At 37.4% G+C, this 22,651-nt stretch overlaps 1 protein-coding gene across 1 annotated transcript; it reads left to right on the plus strand.

Annotated features, from left to right (window-relative positions):
• The first annotated feature begins 8,597 nt into the window (after positions 1 to 8,597).
• Positions 8,598 to 19,467, plus strand: LOC110882713 (silicon efflux transporter LSI2). Its single transcript, XM_022130663.1, has 5 exons — positions 8,598 to 8,837; positions 16,510 to 16,769; positions 17,591 to 18,632; positions 18,778 to 18,967; positions 19,196 to 19,467. Exons 1-5 carry the CDS (start codon positions 8,598 to 8,600, stop codon positions 19,465 to 19,467), a joined length of 2,004 nt encoding a protein of 667 aa, XP_021986355.1.
• Positions 19,468 to 22,651: the final 3,184 nt, after the last annotated feature.

The following is a 22,651-nucleotide window of genomic DNA, read 5'->3' on the forward strand; positions in this document are numbered from 1 at the left end:
TTGGACCCTGCTCCCAGGGGCGCTGCCCCCGGACCCCCGCCAAGGGGGCGCTGCCCCCTTGGAACCCCCGTAGAGTACGGGCTCTGCCCGTACACTTCGAATAATAATAACTCAAACAAACGTGCACTCCCGCACCTCCTAACTTGCTTGATGTGTATTATTATTCACTTTGATCACCAAGTCAATCCCCCGATTACACTAAAATATCTAACAGAGTAACCCTTTTCTTTTGATACAGTCTTCAATATTTGCTGCATATAATTTCTATTAACACATCCCATTCTTTACAAGAATTGTATTGTGAGTTTTGTGTGTGAGTTGAGATGAGTAGCCCAAGAAAATACAAGAAAGGCTCCGTGGTGATAACTTGTGAGGTGCATAATCACGTAAATACGTGGATACTCGACATGCAAAAGCCCAAATATTGCTATAGAAGATTTGCATGAGAACAAAAATTCATATGGTGACTAACCATCCAAAGCCGGAGTTGGAAGCTTATTGATAGTATAAATAGCTGATGGCAATGCCTCAACCCAATAGGAAGGATGAACATGCCCGTTAAATAACATTGCCTGACCCGGTTCACCACACGACGATGCTTCCTTTTGTTGAGGAGTGTACGAACTAGATTGAAGCTTGATTTTTGGACAGTATACGTATAAATCACGTTCATGTGTATTGTATATGAAAATTTTGGGATCAAATTTCTCGCTTAAATTCAACATCCAGTCTTATAAAAGTGTGTTACAAGTTGGCATCAGAAGCTAAAAATTTAAGGGTTTGGAGTATCTTACTCGGAGTGAATACAACCTTACTTAGTGCTTTTGATATTGGGTGGGTGTTCGATTGAGACTTGATTAAGAAACCAAATCCATGAGGTCAGTGTAACATTCATAAACTTTATAGCATTAGTAGAGAACATTAATTCGATTAGATTATTGTTTGAAGAAGTATAACTTGTATGAATATTAGGGTGAAGGGGGTGCACACCTAATAGGTGAGTGCACTCTCTTACGCCAAACCAATCCCCGTGTGCCACGTCAACTCCCCTCTTAAACTCCCCTAACACCCCCATTTGATGGCGCCACTCCCCTCTTAACTCCCCTTATTTTTTTATTCAAAAAAAAAAAAAAAAAAAAACAAGAAAAGCTTTGATTGGATGAATCCTCGGCTGGCCCCACACATTTCCCTCTCCTTCATCGGTGAACCCACGCCCAAGTTCAACCCCGAATCGGGACCCCGCTTTGATGGCGGCGGTGTTCCCGATCGGGGAAACCCCTCACCGAAGCCACCCACCGAAGACGCCCCGGACACCCTTATGTTTATGAAATATAGCTGTTAATATATACACTGGAGAATGATCAAAGAAGCACGTTGGAGATGACTTGCCTAATAGTGTCATGAAAAACAAAATAATGAAAGTTAAAGGGGGACTTTTACCAAGATTGAATAGTGAGTGGTGGTTTAAACTAATTTGAAATTTAAACTACAGTAAGGCCTTGTGTAGTGGGGCTCCATCTCACCTCATAAAGCCCCATAAAGCCCCATAAAGTCCTTGAACACCATTACGGGGGGCTTTATGAGATGGAAATGGGGGGAGGGCGCTAGTTTTTTCACGGCGTTTTGTTGTTTCCATTTTCCACTTTGGTCCCTGCATTTTACACTTTGGTCCCTGCATTAAAACACTTTGGTCCCTGCATTTTACACTTTGGTCCCTGCATTTTACACTTTGGTTATGATGAGGTAGGGGCTTTATGACTACGGGCTCTAGTGACATAACGCCCCATAAAGCCCCTGTGTGACGTGGCACGACACGTGTCGCATAACGCCCACAAAAGGGCTTTATGACTACACGTGACCTAAGTACGTTAATCTCTTGAGTTAAACAATAAATATGCTAATTTAATTTTTCCCTTCATAAATATTATACGGTGAATGTTAGTTAGAGATTTAACATGTGAATAGGGTTTTTGTTGGATTAGGATGTTTTATTTTAAATATCTGAATTGTATGTGAATAGGGTTTTTATTCGATTAGGATTTTTTTTTTAAATTTTAAATATCTGAATTGTAGAGGATTTTTATTAATTAATCCTAGCTATAGTCTAACGCCTTAGGTTAGCTATATAAAGTTTCAGAGTCAGATTTCTTAGTTAGAGTAATCAAGTTTCAGAGTCAGATTTCTTAGTTAGAGTAAACGTGTTCGGGAGTAAGCCAACATACGTGTTTTGTGCTATCAGGTTCGGATTCGTTAATGTGGTCATATCACGTAGATTTCTGCTAGTCGATTGTTTGAGTGAATTGATGAAGTTTGGCTTCTCCTGTGGGTGCTAAAATAATCAAATCAGTCAAATATAATATGTATCATTAACAACTATCTAAAATACATTGATAAAGTACTAGCAGGATGCCCGCGCGATGCGGCGGGGGCAACACTTTACATTGCGGTACTCGTTATTATCCTGAACCAAAGTTCATAAGCAAAGTCATCGATTAGTCTATTACATTGTGGTGTACGTAGTTCGGTGGATTCGGTTATTATCCCGAACCGAAGTACATCTTAAACTACCTTTGTGAAATGCATTATATATAGCAAGTGAGAACCCGCGCGATGCGGCAGAGGCGAATTTTTAAAATATGGTAGTCATTTCCTGTTAGTTTATCAATAATCTATGTGATGATATAGTCATTAAGGATTTTTATGATTCAATGCAAATTGCGCATAAAAAACAATTAGCAATGGATAATAGTAATTAAACGCTAGATGAAAATGTAAATGCAAATAAACAAATGAAAATTTATAAATAAAATGACAGCAGTATACGCTATCATAATGATGCAACAAACTCAAGATACATCTTGAATTCTTGATCAAGAATTATATAATCACAAGATTTCATTTTTTTTAATATAATATATGTTTGCAACTCTAAATCTTAAGAGAGGTAGAATACAGTTAATTACATATTAATCAACTAACTAACAAAATAAAGAATTGCACTACTAACATATGAAAGTACACAGGTTATCAAAAGATCAACATCTACTTCTAATGTTGACGGACTAAGCTGCACATTACAAACTTTGTTTTAAAAAAGTATAATCATTATATATTATACTTTTTTTTTTAATTTACAAACCTAACGTGAGCTACAACTATACGCACCTGAAATACAAAAAAGTAAATAAAAAAGTCAAAATAATAATAACAGACAAATTATATTTAACAATTATATGAGCACATACAAGCTCACAGCCTGCATAAAAACCGCCATTTTATAATGATTTTCTCATAGAACCGACCTTAGATTTTTCAATATCGCATGCTTGTTTTTTCGCATCAAGTGAATTCAGAACTGGCTCCATATTTTAAATCTGTTTAGCAATAGAAATGTAGAATTGTGAGTGTTTGCTATGTATTTATAGTAGTCCATTTGGGTTTAGTTTTAGATTGGTCATCCATTTATTTAGGAAGTTTGTTGTGAGTTTTAAGTTTTAAAATAAGATGCACATATCCTGTTTAGTTTGTTGTGGCATGTTTAATATGAAGTTTGTTGTGAGTTTTATCTATACTTACTATATTAAACATGCCACAACAAACTGACTCTGTACAAGTAAAATTAGAGAATATTTTAGTTTATTAATGCCGTTCAAAATAAAAAATTTGGGTAAAAAACAAATGTTAATGTACGGTAACTAGGTAATGGTCAAAGCTGGCTTGGGTAAAAAACAAATGTTGGCTTTAATCAATTGTACATTTACGCATCGGCTATTTGTACTTTATGAACGCACGACAAAACTAAAAAAGACAACTGTCGAAACGTTTAAAAAAATGTGCCGATCGTCATGGTACCTTCGGATTTTTTTGAAACATTACAGGTTGTAAGATATCGCAGGAATACATTAAAGAATTAAAGAGGGGGGGGGGGAGTGTAACTAATTACCCATAATTATGTTAAATGTCAAGGATTTAAATGTAATAGATTGAGGGACTAAAAAATAATTATGGTTTAAAAGACCACTTTACCCTCATTCTAGGGGTTTATTTATAAATAATGGAGTAAGAAGTTCTTAACTTTTGAGAATCCTTCCCTCATGTATTATAATATAGTATAGATTAGTGTCATTTATTTCTTAATTAGTCAACAAATCGAAATTAGTATTCCACAATATCTTAGAAGGTGTTTTCCTTATAACTGTAGGAAATTGGGATGATCAGGCTCGGTTTGGTGGTTCTGTATAATTAAGGTAAGACATTCTTTAAGAGTTGGTAATTTTTTTTGGTAATTCTTTAAGAGTTGGTAAGACATTCTTTAAGAGTTGTATAATTAGTTACGATTCATGTGGGATACAAGGGTTATTATCTGTATAGTGTTGGGTGGGCCACCGAGACCGAGTAGTATCTAATAGGTAAATATGTTGTTGATTTGCCATGATGAACATAGGCTTAATAAGCAACAAGTAAAGACCAGAAGTCCCCATTTTTTTAAGGGCACACAACCCAAATTATATGCGTGTTCGTTGTTTTTATGAACGATAACTAATGACAGTGGTGAACCACTTTGTGTTACTTCGGCTTTTCCCGAACAATCTATCTGATATTTATGGGGTTTATGAATGTAAGAATATGATGACCCAAGTGATTTTATGACATGGTAAATAATATAAAGATGAAACAAGGAAGAATAATGAGTTATATAATAAGGAAAACACTTCTTCTGTAGGATAGATCTATTAACAATACATGATTTGCGCCATGATCCTTGTCATTTATATTTATTGTATTTTTAGTTACATAGTATTTTAGGTAGTCTTTCATTCATTCTTTGATCAAGATTGTTTGCTCATTTCTCTCCTAAAATGGAGCTTGTAAATATGTATATATTCATAGCTTCTCAATGAGAAGATGAGAAGATGTAACCTTTTCCAATCATTCATACTATACATTTGATATCGTATCAGAGCCTAATACACACTCCTACGAGTTCCTTTTTTTTTCCGATCCACAAACACCCTGCAACCACCTCTTCACAGCAGCCTGCATCATCTACTGCTTTTTTTTTTCCTGCAACCTTATCTCGTTAGCCTTAACCCAGCCATGGCTACCAAATAAAGCGTGTCCCTCACTGCAGCCACCCATTTCCCCATCAAACTCACCTCAAATAATTTCCCTTCTTGGCGCAAACAGGTCCTATCGACCCTCATCGGACTCGAACTCGACCACCACATCATCGGAAGTTCTGAACCACCGGCCAAAACTGTGGCCGCTGGTGAAGTCTCCAAATCGAATCCCGACTACCTGCTTTGGTTTCGGCAGGATCAAATGATAATTAGCGCGCTCCTTGGCAGTTGCTCGGATGCCATTCGGCCCCTTGTCTTAGTTGCCGACACTGCTCGACAAGCGTGGGACACCCTAAACGTCAGCTATGCCAGCGGCTCTCTCTCTCACGCATCATCTCCCTCAAGTCCAAACTCTCCAAGAACCCAAAAGGTACTCGGTCTGTGACCGATTTTCTGCACGATATGAAATCCATTTCAGACGAGTTAGCCCTCGCTCAGAGCCCTATTGATGAAGAAGACTTAGTGATTCATACCATGAATCAACTTGGTGACGAGTTCGCCGGACTCGTTCAGTCCCTAAAGTCACGAGACACCACAATCTCATTTACCCAACTCTTTGACAAATTGCTTGACCATGAACGCACCATTAAAGACGCATCCGCTGAACCCCTCATTACCACAATCAATCATACCCAACGCTAACCTGCCCAAACTTATCCCAAACCACAAACCGATTTCCGCTACCAAAAACCCAACCCGTCTCGTCCTTCCTGGAACACCCGAGACAAACCCCACACTTCAAACCAAAACCGTCACACCCGCAACAATGCTTATTGCCACTTTTGCAACATTCCTAGTCATGAGACTAAGGATTGCCGCAAACTAGGACGCTTTCTTCGCGACTACAACTACCCAGGTCACGGTCCTACAGGCTCCACATCATTAGTTAACTATACTTCTGCTTATCCTACTGCAGGTTCTACACCACCATGGATGTGGGACACCGGAGCATCTGGCCATACCGCACCAAATCAAAACTCGTTGCCCGTTTTTTCCGAATATGGAGGCCCAGATGAGATTGTCTTAGGTGATGGTAAATCTCTACCCATCACTCACATTGGTCATACAAAAATTCCTAACCGTGTCTCTGTTGCTAACCGTGTCCTTGTTGTCCCTCATTTACGAAGTTATCTCATTTCCGTTGCTAAAATATGTCGTACTAACCGTGTCTCTGTTGAATTTTTTCCATTCCATTTCTTGGTTAAGGACCTACACACGGGGGCGCATCTCATGCGGGGAGTAAACGTCAATGATGTTTACTACGAACTATTTCCTTCATCTCATCAAGTTCATGCAACTGGAACAAGATCACTACTCGAGTGGCACCACACTCTTGGACATCCATCGTACCAAGTGCTTAAGTCTTTAATTACCAAATTAGGACTACAAGGTAATAAAGTGTCACCCGAGTCGTTTCACTGTACATCTTGTTCTTTGAATAAAAGTCACAAACTTCCATTTGGCTCAAACTCATTTGTTGTGCACAAACCACTAGAACTTATCTATTCGGACGTATGGGGACCGGTACAAACCTCTATTGACGGGTTTAACTACTACGTCATCTTTGTTGATTTCTTCTCCAAATATGTGTGGTTATACCCCATGAAACGGAAATCCGACGTTTCCACACTTTTTTCACAATTTAAATCACTTGTTGAACGCTTTTTTAAAACACCCCTCGTGTCTCTTTTTACCGACAATGGCGGTGAATACATTGGCCTCAAACCCTATCTAACTTCAAATGGAATCTCCCACTACACAACACCACCGCACACACCCGAACAAAACGGTGTTGCCGAAAGGCGTCATCGTCACGTGGTTGAAACGGGTCTCGCATTACTTCACTATGCCAACCTCTCTCAAAAATTTTGGTCTCATGCCTTTCAAACCGCCGTCTACCTTATCAACCGCCTTCCTACTCCCATTCTTAACAACAAAACCCCGCATGACATGCTATTCGAAAAACCACCAAACTACATGAAACTCAAACCATTCGGGTGTCTTTGCTACCCATGGTTATGCCCGTACACTACCTCCAAACTTCAACACCGTTCTTGCTCGTTATTTTCTTGGGGTACTCGACATCGAAGTCGGCCTTTAAGTGTTTTGACCCACCAACATCCAAACTCTACCACTCAAGACATGTAGAATTCATACCCAACAAGTTTCCTGCTTATCCCAGTGAACACCCAAAATCTAATCATCCTCAAACTTATTCCTTTCCCATACCTAATCTAGACCACTCCTCACCTACATCTTCTACATTAACAACCAACACTTCTCCTTCCAACAATACACCACTTGTCATTCCTCCCATCTTCACTCCTGCCTACCCAACCAACCATACATCCCAACCCGAGATATCCAACCTCACACCGAGTCCTTCACCAACCCCACCACCCTCTCCCCACATGTTCTCAACATCACCCTCCACTCCACCCTCAACCGACCCAAATCAGTCCTCCGATAACCCCACTTCAACACCACCTAATACTCCCACTTCAGCACCCTCATCCTCTACGACCTCACCTCCTGTCACTACTTCCACTCCCACCAACACCCCATCCATTCCCTCATCTATTGAACACTCCACTACAGCCCAATCCTCGCCTTCTCCTGCCAAACGGCAGCCCAAACCCAACCGCAAATATTTCAACCCAAGCTTCATAAACTCCACCTCCCTCCACCCTATACCTCCTACACTTGAACCAACAACCCACACACAAGCTATGAAAGATCCTCAATGGTGCCATGCCATGGATCTTGAGTTCAATGTGTTACTCCACAATCAAACATGGGAGCTCATTCCTCGAACCAACCAACATGTTATTGGCTGCAAATGGATCTTTCGGGTAAGCGAAAGGCCGACGGCACCATTGACAAGTACAAAGCACGCCTTGTTGCGAAAGGTTTCCATCAACAATTTGGCACAGATTATTTTGACACCTTATCCCGGTCATAAAGCCAGTCACGATTCGTACCATTTTATCCATTGTTCTTTCTAAACAATGGGCCATACGTCAACTAGACGTCAACAATGCATTCCTCCACGGTACCTTACACGAGGATGTCTTCATGGTACAACCACCGAGTTTTGCCCACTCGGAGTTTCCAAATCACAATTACAAACTTCGAAAATCTCTATATGTGCTCAAACAAGCCCCGCGGGCATGGTACAATGAACTTACTGCCTTCCTCTTGCACTTCGGATTTCGGAAATCCTTATCTGATCCATCTCTATTTATCTACAATCATCAAGGTGTCACGTGTTACCTACTAGTCTATGTTGACGACATTGTCATAACCGGTAGCGACAACACCTTTCTGGAAACCTTCGTTACCTCCCTCGGTCACAACTTCTCCATCAAGGACCTTGGCTCTCTTCATCACTTCCTAGGCATTGAGGTTATCCCTACACCTCAAGGCCGCTTTCTATCTCAACATCGCCATATTCATGACATTCTTACGGCATTCAAAATGGATGGTGCCAAGGATGTTCTCACTCCCATGAGTGTATCTAATCCCCTCCTTCCGGTTGACTCCACCCCAACCGTTGATCCCACCCAATACCGAAAACTTGTTGGTTCCTTACAATACCTAGCCTTTACTCGACCGGATATCTCATTTGTTGTCAACAAACTCTCCCAATTCATGCACACCCCTAGACAATCTCATTGGCAAGCCCTTAAACGGGTTCTCCGCTATTTGAAAGGAATGGTACATCATGGGCTTTACTTACATCGTGACTCTGTCACACCCCAACCAATGGCGGAAACATCGGGATGAGACGAAGTGTGAAGATTGCTAGAGACATCATAACGCTATTTGTGACAATATTTAGAAAATCCAAATTTCATTTCATTTCATAACTTCAAATAGTCAACATTACAAGAAATTCAAATACGACAAGTTTAACAAAACAACATGATAACATAACAAAATTTTGATACAACATTTTAAACCCTAACGTCTATATGTGTATCTAGGCATCAACGCTACTTCATTTCATAGCATCATCGTCCTCAACCTGTAACATGTTTAAAATAAAGTTCAATGCAAAAGCAAAGGCGAGTATACAAGTTTGATACGTACATAGCAAAAGATAAGTTTGAACAATTCCTCATAGCATGCATGTGATTCAAGATAAACATTTAAACATGGCATGTGTCTAACATATCAAACCAAGAAAACGCAACTTGCTCATGACATAACCAAAGTTTTAGTAGAGGCGGGTCGTTAATCCTATAGCGCTACATATGTCAAGGTTTGGCTCGTACGAAGTTAATGATAAGTTCAACACATAAGAATCACCCAAATTTAAAGTATCAAGCCATCACATATACAAGCATGTTATAGGAATGTTCATGTGTTTAGACAAAAGTTCATGTGTAAGTTTCAATAGGTAAACATGTTACACCCCAAAAGTAGTAAAAGTAAAAAGGGGAAAAGTACGAGTATACTCACAAAGTTTGCATATGTTTTCCGATTATCCAATCGTTGACGAGTAGAGATTTAGAGTCCGAATGTATAAGGGTTAAGGTTCAAGTATGTTTAGAGTCGAGATTCGGTGTTTAAAACAACATAAAAATAAGACATGAGAATAACATGGAAAATAATCATTTAGTACATATGATGCTTGTTCTTGACACTAGGAAACTCGAAGGAGTTTAGATGTTTTCATGGAACAAGGTTCCATTAGAATCGTGACAAGTTATCATAGTCTAGGATGATGTAATCTAGTACCCCGACATATGAACACTAGTTCATCATCAAAGATTCGATTATTCGAATAATATATTTAGGTTATATAATATATGTCCAATAGTTCAAGCATGAGGTAGAAGATTAAAATCTTCATTTTGGTACCTCTAAATGTCATAGAAGTCATGTAGGAGGTAGGAAGATCAAGTCTTCCATTTAGGCACCTCTATGTGTTCACCACTACACTTGATGTAAAAAAAAACAACCAAGGAGGGTCATGAACATACAATAAAGAATAAGAAATATACACACTAACTAAGAGAAATCATCAAATCATGTGAGGATTGTATGTTTGGACAACCCAAGTTGTTCCATAATCACTCATGTATCAAAGACAAAGTTTGACATGACTTGTGGGTTAAAAACCCTAAACAAAACACCAAGTTTATGAGGTTTAATCCTCTGATTTTAAATGTCTCAACCTTGTTTTTAAGCTTAACCAACCATGGGATAAGTTGTAAGCATTAGGACATAGGTATGAGATGTGTTAGACACAAGTTGCATAGGTTTAAACAAGTTTTTGATGAACATAAAAACAAACAGAAAGTTTATGGACTATTTCGGGGCATTTCTAGGTCTGATTTCTCCAAGGAGAAGTCTAGGAATCGAACCCCATGATTATACAAGCAAGTAGGAAAAAGAATCGAGTGAATCGGATAAGAATTGAGTGAGTTATGCTCATTTTCGTGAAGGGGTGTCAATCTACTCGAACCCTTGCTTTCAGCTACGGTTTGGTGGATGTTTTGTGAGTTTTAAGGGTTGCAAAAGTGGTAGGGAGGCTGGTTATAAGTGGTATTTATAGGGGGAAGGATTAGGGTTTCAATGGGTTGGGCTTTGGAAGTGTTTAGAAGGGGTTACACCTTGAAACTAGCCCACAAAACCCAACTATATGGGGCTGAATTTTGCTGAATTGGGCTGCCATATTTCTTTATTTTTTTATTTTTTTAAAACATTATAATGAGTAATTTTGTTAGTTAAGTTGTGTAATAATGTGCAACAATGTTTCCCCTAACTTGTAACAGGGTGAAATATGAAATAAAACATGATTTAACTAGGTAAAAAGTGTAATGTACAAGTTTTATTTACGAAGCAAGTTCCGTATTTTACAACGATTACAATGAAAGAATGGTTATAAGAACACAAGATTTCCAAAGTTAGAATTTCACGTAAGGTTTCTAAATGTAGGAAGTTTGAACACGCAGGGCGTTACAGTCTCCCCTCCTTTAGGAAATTTCGTCCCGAAATTTATTCAAGAGGAAGGCTTGAAAGAGTTTTTGGCATATAGGTGATCATTAAGAATTGAAACTTGGGAAGTTTGAAAGTTTTGAAAAGTACCAAATTTTGGAGAACATCAAGGTAGATTTACAAGGGGAAGTTTTTAAGGATAGTATAAAAAAATCATACTTTTGTAAAACCTGTTTATTGAGAGGAACGAAAAGGTTTGTTACTTTAAATAAAGCAATAGAGAGATACTAAGTATAGTTACACAAGAATCAAGAATAGGGAGGCTATTTTATAGGTAATGAGGTAAGTTAGGACTCAAATGTTTAAACAAGCTGGATTGCGAACGAGTTTTGTATAAAATAATACGAGTATAGAATGAAAGAATGGCTCTTAAAGAGTACAAGTATGTGAATAGCATAAGTGTTGGATAGATAAACGTAGTGTGTTAAGGATGAAGTCTCGTCATTAATCGGATATAATGCGTTGGTGAGTTGCGTGAAGTTGTATTAGGTCCAAAAGGTCTGCAACACACTGAATTTCTCATGGCACGTTTTACGAAAGTTTGGTAACATGGTGAAAACACTTATATATAGGAAGTACCAGCGGCGTATCCACCATGTTTTAACCACATTACGTCAGTTTCGTTACTCGGGGTCATGTTACGTTCCGTGTCTTACCATACACAGTAGTACACTCTATGGTTCTCATACGCCTATCACTATAATCCCGTGTGCACCCGCGATTATACTGATCGTCGCATGATCCACATAGCTTGTACTAGTTATGTATGAACCAAGGTATACATGAATTTGAAAATAAGAATGTGTACGTAGAAGAATGTCGTATGTAAGCATGTTTATGTTTAAGCATGTATGGGACCCACGTAAGCGAATCCCTCGGATTACGCTCGCGTATAGGTACGAATGTACGAATCATGAGTAAGGATGAAAGTATGAGCATAAGTTTAAGTATGAATACGCATGTATGTATGAGCATAAACATAAAACGTGTAAGTAGTATGTGTACAAGTAGAAGCGCAAAACGTATAAGTAGTATGCATATAAGTAGAAGCATAAAACGTATGAACATAGGTGTAGGTATGAAAAATAAATATTGCGTATATAGTGTTTGTTGGGACACCACGGATCTAAGTGTATAAAGCATTCAAAAGGTCGAGTATGTAATACGAATGATATAAATGATGTTATCGCGAGGTATCGACCAAAATGTGTACGATGATATGCATGTATAGTTGTTTAAACGAAACATTGAGTTTATTGAATCAAATTTAGATTGAGCTTGGTTTAAAAGGGTAGAATATAGTTTGCATATGTAAGAGTATATAAAGTACTTATTGGTCATGCATATCGCATTTCGTAATGAATGGAAATGCTACCTTTGTTTTAAAAGAGTTTACGAGATCCGAAGATGGTCGGTCCCCATGGAGTCTTCTTGCCCACGTGTTTTGAGAAATAGGTGTAGGAAAAAGGTAAGTTCGTTTCATCTAACAAGAAATTTTGGAGTTTTTTGTGAATACGTTGATCCTTGGAAAAGGGATTTATCAAAGGTCTTAGTGTTCATTTTAAAGGGTTTAGACAAATGGTTCCTTGATGTTGGAAATATTCTTTGGTAAAACGATCTCATAATATCTATAAGATCCTATAGGTAATTGAGAAAGGTTGGTTTGGTTTCAATTTAGAATGGAAGTCTCTAGTATGACGATATAATGTGAGCAAGTTTTAGTGATTAAGTCGAATACGAAGTTCATGGGCAAGAGTTTCATTGGGCCGATTAAATTGATAGGTAGCATTTCGTAAGGTTTTGAAGTTTGAGTAATAAAACGTTTTAAGACATGATTATGAATTTCGCGTATATGAGTTGAGTGAAAATAGATTGTAGAATAAAAAGTACGTTTGATAAAACAATGTATTTCGAAATCTGTATGAGTGGGTATTTTTAAATAACATGAAACAATTTGGGTATAAAGTATGATCGAGTTTGCATAATAAGATGTTTCGAAAGAGAAGTTTTGGTAACGGTCACCTAAGTTAGGGAATCACCCCTAACTCGTTGGTGAGGTCGTTTTGAGGAAAAGGGAGTGGAGCTAATCGTCAAGGTAAGGAAGTCACTCCCATCTCGATGATATTTCTCCACTTGTCGTTACAAGGAAAACGAATTTAAATTATATGAAATCATGCATATGTATAAATGTATGGAAAAGGTTCAATATGTTGTGTGTGTGAAAAGAGAAATCGAAAGTAAACTCGAGTTTGAAAGATTGCATCGTATAAATAAATAATAGAAACACATGTTTGACCAAAGTTTGGAGTGTTCCAAACGGAACTTTGACTAACCAAAGTGGTCGAAAAGTCTTTTGAATTTGAGGAGCATGCTTTGGCCTAATAGGTAAAATACTCTCGCCGACAAGTCGGTTAACGGTATTTACCCTTCTGGTTACTACATGTCCCAAATCAATCGAAATTTCGAGACTTGGCGGGATTTATGAAAAAAATCAAGGAGTGGAACTAGTCGCCAAGGTGCGGGTTTCACCCCTAACTTGACGGTTTCGTATCCTAAGTGTGGTTGGTACTCGTCGGGTCAAAATTTAATTTCAACACTTTGACGAGGATCCACTAGAATTTGAAATTTGAACTTCTCCATCAAGGTGAGGATTTCACTCCTAACTTGATGGTGAATTTCATGTAAAAAGAAAAGGAAAGTGGATGGATTGAGAGTTGTTCACCAAATTATGGGTTTCACGCCTATTTTGGTGAACTCGTCACGTTTGTGTAATATGTGTGTTGTCGGATTTAGAATAATCGAGTAAAACGCGTGAGGAAAAGTTTATATTAAAGATTAAACAAACAAGTATAACATGTCAAGAACATCACAATAAAAGTGAAATGATGAAACGAATATTAATGCATAAAAAGTATGTCAAGAACACACATAAAGGATAAAATGAAGAAACAAGTATTAACACATAATAAAATCAAGTATAGCATGTTAAGTGTTAACCCACAAGTGACACATATGCTTACAAGATCAAAAGAGAATAAGTAAGAGCAAATAAGGTAGCATGCAAGTAGTTTCAAGTAAAACATAAGAATAAGGCTCTAAAACTATAGACTAGGCTAAAGCATTCCTACTTTTCCTAATTCCCTATAGTTATGGCTCTGATACCAATCTGTCACACCCCAACCAATGGCGGAAACATCGGGATGAGACGAAGTGTGAAGATTGCTAGAGACATCATAACGCTATTTGTGACAATATTTAGAAAATCCAAATTTCATTTCATTTCATAACTTCAAATAGTCAACATTACAAGAAATTCAAATACGACAAGTTTAACAAAACAACATGATAACATAACAAAATTTTGATACAACATTTTAAACCCTAACGTCTATATGTGTATCTAGGCATCAACGCTACTTCATTTCATAGCATCATCGTCCTCAACCTGTAACATGTTTAAAATAAAGTTCAATGCAAAAGCAAAGGCGAGTATACAAGTTTGATACGTACATAGCAAAAGATAAGTTTGAACAATTCCTCATAGCATGCATGTGATTCAAGATAAACATTTAAACATGGCATGTGTCTAACATATCAAACCAAGAAAACGCAACTTGCTCATGACATAACCAAAGTTTCAGTAGAGGCGGGTCGTTAATCCTATAGCGCTACATATGTCAAGGTTTGGCTCGTACGAAGTTAATGATAAGTTCAACACATAAGAATCACCCAAATTTAAAGTATCAAGCCATCACATATACAAGCATGTTATAGGAATGTTCATGTGTTTAGACAAAAGTTCATGTGTAAGTTTCAATAGGTAAACATGTTACACCCCAAAAGTAGTAAAAGTAAAAAGGGGAAAAGTACGAGTATACTCACAAAGTTTGCATATGTTTTCCGATTATCCAATTGTTGACGAGTAGAGATTTAGAGTCCGAATGTATAAGGGTTAAGGTTCAAGTATGTTTAGAGTCGAGATTCGGTGTTTAAAACAACATAAAAATAAGACATGAGAATAACATGGAAAATAATCATTTAGTACATATGATGCTTGTTCTTGACACTAGGAAACTCGAAGGAGTTTAGATGTTTTCATGGAACAAGGTTCCATTAGAATCGTGACAAGTTATCATAGTCTAGGATGATGTAATCTAGTACCCCGACATATGAACATTAGTTCATCATCAAAGATTCGATTATTCGAATAATATATTTAGGTTATATAATATATGTCCAATAGTTCAAGCATGAGGTAGAAGATTAAAATCTTCATTTTGGTACCTCTAAATGTCATAGAAGTCATGTAGGAGGTAGGAAGATCAAGTCTTCCATTTAGGCACCTCTATGTGTTCACCACTACACTTGATGTAAAAAAAAACAACCAAGGAGGGTCATGAACATACAATAAAGAATAAGAAATATACACACTAACTAAGAGAAATCATCAAATCATGTGAGGATTGTATGTTTGGACAACCCAAGTTGTTCCATAATCACTCATGTATCAAAGACAAAGTTTGACATGACTTGTGGGTTAAAAACCCTAAACAAAACACCAAGTTTATGAGGTTTAATCCTCTGATTTTAAATGTCTCAACCTTGTTTTTAAGCTTAACCAACCATGGGATAAGTTGTAAGCATTAGGACATAGGTATGAGATGTGTTAGACACAAGTTGCATAGGTTTAAACAAGTTTTTGATGAACATAAAAACAAACAGAAAGTTTATGGACTATTTCGGGGCATTTCTAGGTCTGATTTCTCCAAGGAGAAGTCTAGGAATCGAACCCCATGATTATACAAGCAAGTAGGAAAAAGAATCGAGTGAACCGGATAAGAATTGAGTGAGTTATGCTCATTTTCGTGAAGGGGTGTCAATCTACTCGAACCCTTGCTTTCAGCTACGGTTTGGTGGATGTTTTGTGAGTTTTTAGGGTTGTAAAAGTGGTAGGGAGGCTGGTTATAAGTGGTATTTATAGGGAGAAGGATTAGGGTTTCAATGGGTTGGACTTTGGAAGTGTTTAGAAGGGGTTACACCTTGAAACTAGCCCACAAAACCCAACTATATGGGGCTGAATTTTGCTGAATTGGGCTGCCATATTTCTTTATTTTTTTTATTTTTTTTAAAACATTATAATGAGTAATTTTGTTAGTTAAGTTGTGTAATAATGTGCAACAATGTTTCCCCTAACTTGTAACAGGGTGAAATATGAAATAAAACATGATTTAACTAGGTAAAAAGTGTAATGTACAAGTTTTATTTACGAAGCAAGTTCCGTATTTTACAACGATTACAATGAAAGAATGGTTATAAGAACACAAGATTTCCAAAGTTAGAATTTCACGTAAGGTTTCTAAATGTAGGAAGTTTGAAAACGCAGGGCGTTACAGACTCTCCCTTGACACTTCGTGCATTCTCTGATTCGGGTTGGGGATGGGTCAATGTTGGAGGGCGGTCTACTACAGCATATATTTTATACCTTGGTGCTAATATTATCTCTTGGCGTTCTTCTCGCCAAAAGACGGTCTCCCGTTCATCTACCGAGGCCGAGTACAAAGCCGCGGCCAACGCAGCTGCCGAAATCGATTGGGTACAGAATCTCCTTCATGAACTTGGAATTCCACCGCTACGCACGCCTCAGTTATTTTGTGACAATACCGGTGCCACCTACTTATGTGCCAACCCGGTATACCACTCTAGAATGAAACATGTCGCCTTGGGACTACCACTTTGTCAGAGAACAAGTCAATGCGGGCAAGCTACAAGTTTTGCATATAAGCTCTAAAGATCAACTCGCGGATGTTCTCACTAAACCACTACCACGGGCGCCCTTCCTCTCAATTCGGCCCAAGATTGGAGTCTCCAACGAATCCTCCATCTTGCGGGGGCGTATTAACAATACATGATTTGTGCCATGATCCTTGTCATTTATATTTATTGTATTTTCAGTTACATAGTATTTTAGGTAGTCTTTTATTCATTCTTTGGTCAAGATTTTTTGCTCATTTCTCTCCTAAAATGGAGCTTGTAAATATGTATATATTCATAGCTTCTCAATGAGAAGATGTAACCTTTTCCAATCATTCATACTATACATTTGATAAGATCAATATTACACTATTTGAATGTAACATGTAACAATCTTAAGTTCTTTGATCATTATATATCAAATTAAAAATTTCCAGTTTAGCGTGCTATTCTGAATATGGTTTTTCCCCTTAACTTTCTTTTACGTTCAATGATGTTTCTAAGTGCATTGATCATAATGCGTATTAGTAATTATGGTAATGTGCGCTCCATGTGTTTGATAAAAAGACTTATGTATATGCGTATTGAACAATGTGACGCTTATTACTTTGTTAATATATTCAAATGTTGCTAAATTTGATTGGTTGTGATACATAATCTACCAACAAGTTGTTAACTGTTCATTTCTATATGGTAGGGTGATTATTGACAAGAGAATTGGGTATGGCTCCTATTGTGAAGGTGGTTCTAGGCTCTATTGCTTTTGCTGTATTTTGGGTTTTGGCTGTTTTTCCTGCTGTCCCCTTTATGCCTATTGGAAGAACAGCAAGGTCACTACTTGGTGCCATGCTCATGGTTCTTTTTCAAGTTTTAAAGCCTGATCAAGCGTATGATTCTATCAATCTTCCAATTCTTGGTCTTCTTTTTGGTACAATGGTCGTAGGTATCTATCTTGAAAGAGCTGATATATTCAAATATTTAGGCACGTTGCTTACATGGAAAAGCCAAGGACCTAAAGATTTGCTTTGTCGAGTTTGCTTAGTTTCGGCAGTTTCTAGTGCTTTTTTCACCAACGACACGTCATGTGTTGTATTAACTGAGTTTGTACTCAAAATTGCTAGACAACAAAACCTCCCACCCCGTCCTTTCTTACTAGCACTTGCTTCCAGTTCAAATATTGGGTCTGCTGCTACACCGATCGGTAACCCTCAAAATTTGGTTATAGCAGTTCAAAGCAAGATACCATTTGGGAAATTCTTGTTGGGGATTGTATTAGCAATGGTGGTGGGCAGTTGTGTAAATGCTTTGATTCTGTTATGCATGTTTTGGAAGGTGTTATCTGTTCAGAAAGACGAAAAAGAACCTCCAACAGAGGTAATTAACCGGCCAGAAGAAGATGTGAATTCGCATAGGTTTTCACCCGCTACAATGTCACATCTTACATCTCAAGATCTCAATGAAGCCATAAATAGTCATACCTTTCCAGGTCGTAGTGGACGCATAGACGTTAATGCTCTTAGGAATCGCGTAGTTGGTCTCGGTGATGCAAATGGCACGAAAGATGTTATGGAAAATGGACCATTGCACAAGTTTGCTAAATGGAAGTTGATATTATGGAAGATAGGAGTTTATGTTATTACACTGGGAATGTTAGTATGTTTCCTCATGGAATTAGACATGTCATGGACCGCCGTTACAGCTGCAATGGCTCTTGTGATTCTTGATTTCAAGGATGCTAGACCATGCTTAGAAAAGGTATACCTTTGAAAGAACCTAGATTTATGTCCATTCCTTGTTTTATAAATTTTATATAAATAAAAGAAAATTTCAAGACTAAAAAATGCACTATGTTTAAACTTGATTCCCTTATTCATTGACTTACATTCATTTTATCATCCATGTTTCTTACTCACGGTTGATATTCTTTTGCGGGATGTTTGTGACCGTTGAAGGCTTCAATAGAACAGGAATCCCAAGTGCGATATGGAACTTTGTGGAACCTTATGCCAAAATTGATCAAGTTAGCGGTATCGCGGTTCTTGCTATTGTGATAGTTGTTTTATCAAATCTTGCTTCAAATGTGCCAACAGGTACTCTTTCCATCTTCTACTAACATAAAAACCGAATGTGCTCTTATTTAGGGGCGTTTATGATTGCTTATTCGAAAGCGTTTAACAAACAAACAAACAAACGTAGAGTATTATCCCACTTATAGCAGAGGTATTGGTAGGCATATCATAAGATAAAGAGTGTTGTTGAAAGTATATTTTTTATAAATGACAAAGTAATTAGTGCATCTTTTTTTTTTTAACTTTCAGTACTCTTGCTTGGATCAAGGGTGGCAGCAGCGGCTGCTACTATATCACCCGAAAAGGAGAAAAAAGCATGGCTAATATTGGCTTGGGTGAGCACAGTAGCCGGGAATTTGTCACTACTCGGGTCAGCCGCTATCCTGATTGTGTGTGAACAAGCTCGTCGGTCTCAAAACTATGGGTACAATCTTACGTTTTGGAATCACCTTAAATTTGGTGTTATTTCCACCATTGCAGTTACAGCTGTTGGCTTGCCACTTATTATGTTTATTGCATAAGTAAAGACTACTACAATTGTGTTTGAAGCATGTGTAACATTTTTATCTATCAAGAAAAGTTATTAGGCTTCTTTTAATGGTTATTCAGATGGGTTGGTCATTTATTTACGTTTTGTTTATCGCTAAGCTTGGAATTTGTAAACTAGTTTTCTTGCAACTATCTGAGAATTTGTGGCGGATCTACATCAAAAATTCAGGGGTACCCAAAAAAGTTTGTATTAGGGGTATCCTATGTATAAAAAAATTAAACTAGGTAGACAGAGTTGAAATGTATTTTTACACTACCCTTGCTTGTACACTACCTCCGTCCGTGATCCAGATTCCAGACAACGGTCTAAAACTGAACCGTTCTATCCGAATACCCAAAGCAATACGGTTACCCTAGCTTAGATCACGGGTAACCAATATTTCTAGAGGTGTAATAGACTCAAGGTGAATTGAATGGTACCAATGTGATTTCCATTACAAAATAGAAAACATTAAAAATACAGTTATGCTATAATTAACTTGCATTGAGATGATTGAGACATTTTGTCATGCTAAATTATCTCACAATAACAATTACACTAGAAACACCTTTACATAACAATTAAACAAAAAAATATTCATTCGACTATGTTTACGATCACGTACAATCATAGAATGAGACATAGGTTGGTGAATGTTTATGGCTTTAATGCCATATGTGGTCGCCCCTTTGAGAGCGTTATGCGACACGTGTCGCGTCACGTCATACAGGGGCTTTATGGGGTATTATATCACTAGAGCCCGTATTCATAAAGACTCTAGCCATCATTACCTTTTCTATTAATTATTTTCATTTCACACCCCTCTCCTCCATAAATGGCAGCAACATTCCCCACTCCTCTTCTCCCACGCCGCTATGTACATACCGCCCCCATCCTAAATCACCCCCATAGCGCCGGCAGTATTGGTGTTGTCGGGCGCTATGGGGCGCCATGCCTCAAAAATCACCATCTTCGCGCCTCACTACGTTAGATGTAAGGATGAATACATGTACAATAATGTGTGCAGTGGGTATATGTTAAGTTAAAATTTGCGTATGTATATTATCATTTTTAATATCGTAGTTATAATATATCAAAAATAATTTATGTTCTAATTGATAAAACTTACATTTTTTATGTGTTGGCACGTGTTCAAATTATTAACTATTATAAAAATCAAATGCCACACATTATCAGAATAGAGTCAAAAAAATTTAAGTTTTAAATGTCTAACTAGTATTTGTAACACGGTAGGGCGTAAAACCGTAAAAAATAATAAGTTCAAAACATCTTTGCAAATGTGTGTGTTAAACGGGTCGTTACTAATATATGAATAAACTTGAATTTATGTCAACGTATGTCAATATTATAAAACTGACACACGTGTGATCTTGATCTGGTATAACTCGTTGATTTACACATATGTATAACCTTTTGGCATTTGAGCGTATACCTTGTTAGAAACTTATCACGGCTAAAGGAAAAGTTGATATATTCCAAATAGAAATCATTTTCAATTGTAAGGTTAGCTCACTTACTAACTAGAGATACATGTCTTTTAAAAGGCATACCCTATGTTCAAATATAGAGAAAGGAATAATTTAAAGTTATAGTAAAGTAGAGCAGGGATAACAATTGTCCTTAAAAAATGTATAAATCATTTAAAACCTACTATAGTATTGTTTTTATTTAATTCTAATTCTTACAACTAAAAATTCAATTTATTCAAATTTAAATATTACTAATTAGCATGGTTGCAAAAATCCCGACTAGGCGTCGATTAATCACAACTAAACCCAATTAATTCCAATTAATCCCGATCAATCGCTAATCCCCACCCCACGGCTGACTAGCGATTAGTAACCACATTAATTTGTAACATTGTTGTGCTATGTTGGTTTGTACAACTTGCTTTTGTGGTGTTCTTTGTTTTATTGGTTTATACTTTGTGATTTTGGCTTTGTACCTAAAGTGGGTATATAATGTTGTGTCTATTTTTCCTTAGCTTCATTTGGAAGCTATAGTTCTCTATAATCACCATCACCTAAACACTCCCCCATTGGATACGACGGTGAGGTGTTTCGATCGTCTATTTCATTGTAAAACTCTGTCTCTTTAATCTTATTTTAGGTAAATGATTACCTTATACGATGTTTTGGTCGCTGATTTCTAGGGTTTTAACCCTTTTTTGGGATCAGTTAGTCCAATTTATGTTTGATGTGTTTCATATACTTTTTAATATGCATTCAACGATTATTAGGTGCATGTTGTGATTTTAAGATTTAAAATGGTCACCACTACGATGTTTTGATGTTGTTGTTATCCTTTATGGTTAAGGCATAAGACATGTTGTTCTATTGTTGAGGTTGTTTGGGATGTGAAAGTGTTATGCATCGTCGGTGTCGATGAACAAGAAACGGTTAAATATGCTTGGTTTTACGATTGTTTTATTTTGTTTGTCTTTTGGTATCGATGATGTTAGGATCTGAGGCTCTCATGATTGTGTTTGTTTGTATAAATTGAACAGTTAATGCAGCGGAAATGAGTACAAACTTTGTAAACACAATCCAAAGAAGAGAATAGTATGATAAACACTTGCTTTACTTTGAGTTGAATGATTACAATGAAAATCAAAAGATTACAAGCATGCTTACATATCTAAACTCCCCCTCAGCCTGATACCCCAAGGTTGGTTGCACAAGATGAAAGGATTGGACTGAAGAAGAAGAATCCACTCAGTCAATCAAATGTAACAGTACAAAGTACTGTTCCATTTATAGGCAAACCCAGGGCCGGCTCAAAATTTTCTAAATTTTTCTAGGCCTAAAGCGGATAGCAAAATTGGGGCCCTTTTGTAATCGAAAAAAAATGTTATGGATCCTATTATTCATATATCATCTTTGTATACGCATAATTATAGATTATAAACCTCAATGTTAACAATCTCAAAGCCAAAATTACCAGCATATAATATATTTTCTTAGAATTTGAGGCCCTAGGAAAATGGAGGCCTAAAGCTCTTGCTTTATTTCACTCCCCCTTGAGCCGGCCCTGGGCAAACCAAACCACTGATGTACCTCAGCTGACGTCACCATGATAGTGACATCTAACAGCCTAACAACCTATAAACAGTGATCTATACAAAACTACTGATGTCTAACAACTGATTGATAATA

Source organism: Helianthus annuus, chromosome 13 (genome assembly GCF_002127325.2).
Source record: "Helianthus annuus cultivar XRQ/B chromosome 13, HanXRQr2.0-SUNRISE, whole genome shotgun sequence".
Taxonomy (NCBI): domain Eukaryota; kingdom Viridiplantae; phylum Streptophyta; class Magnoliopsida; order Asterales; family Asteraceae; genus Helianthus; species Helianthus annuus.

Bases quoted from the DNA above. Each gene is read 5' to 3' on its own strand.
- LOC110882713 (XM_022130663.1), top strand. From the start codon at position 8,598: ATGGATGGTGCCAAGGATGTTCTCACTCCCATGAGTGTATCTAATCCC. The intron at 8,838-16,509 runs GTACATCATGGG...TTGAAAACGCAG, and splicing joins TCCGCTATTTGAAAGGAATG to GGCGTTACAGACTCTCCCTT. The intron at 18,968-19,195 runs GTACTCTTTCCA...TTTAACTTTCAG, and splicing joins TGCTTCAAATGTGCCAACAG to TACTCTTGCTTGGATCAAGG.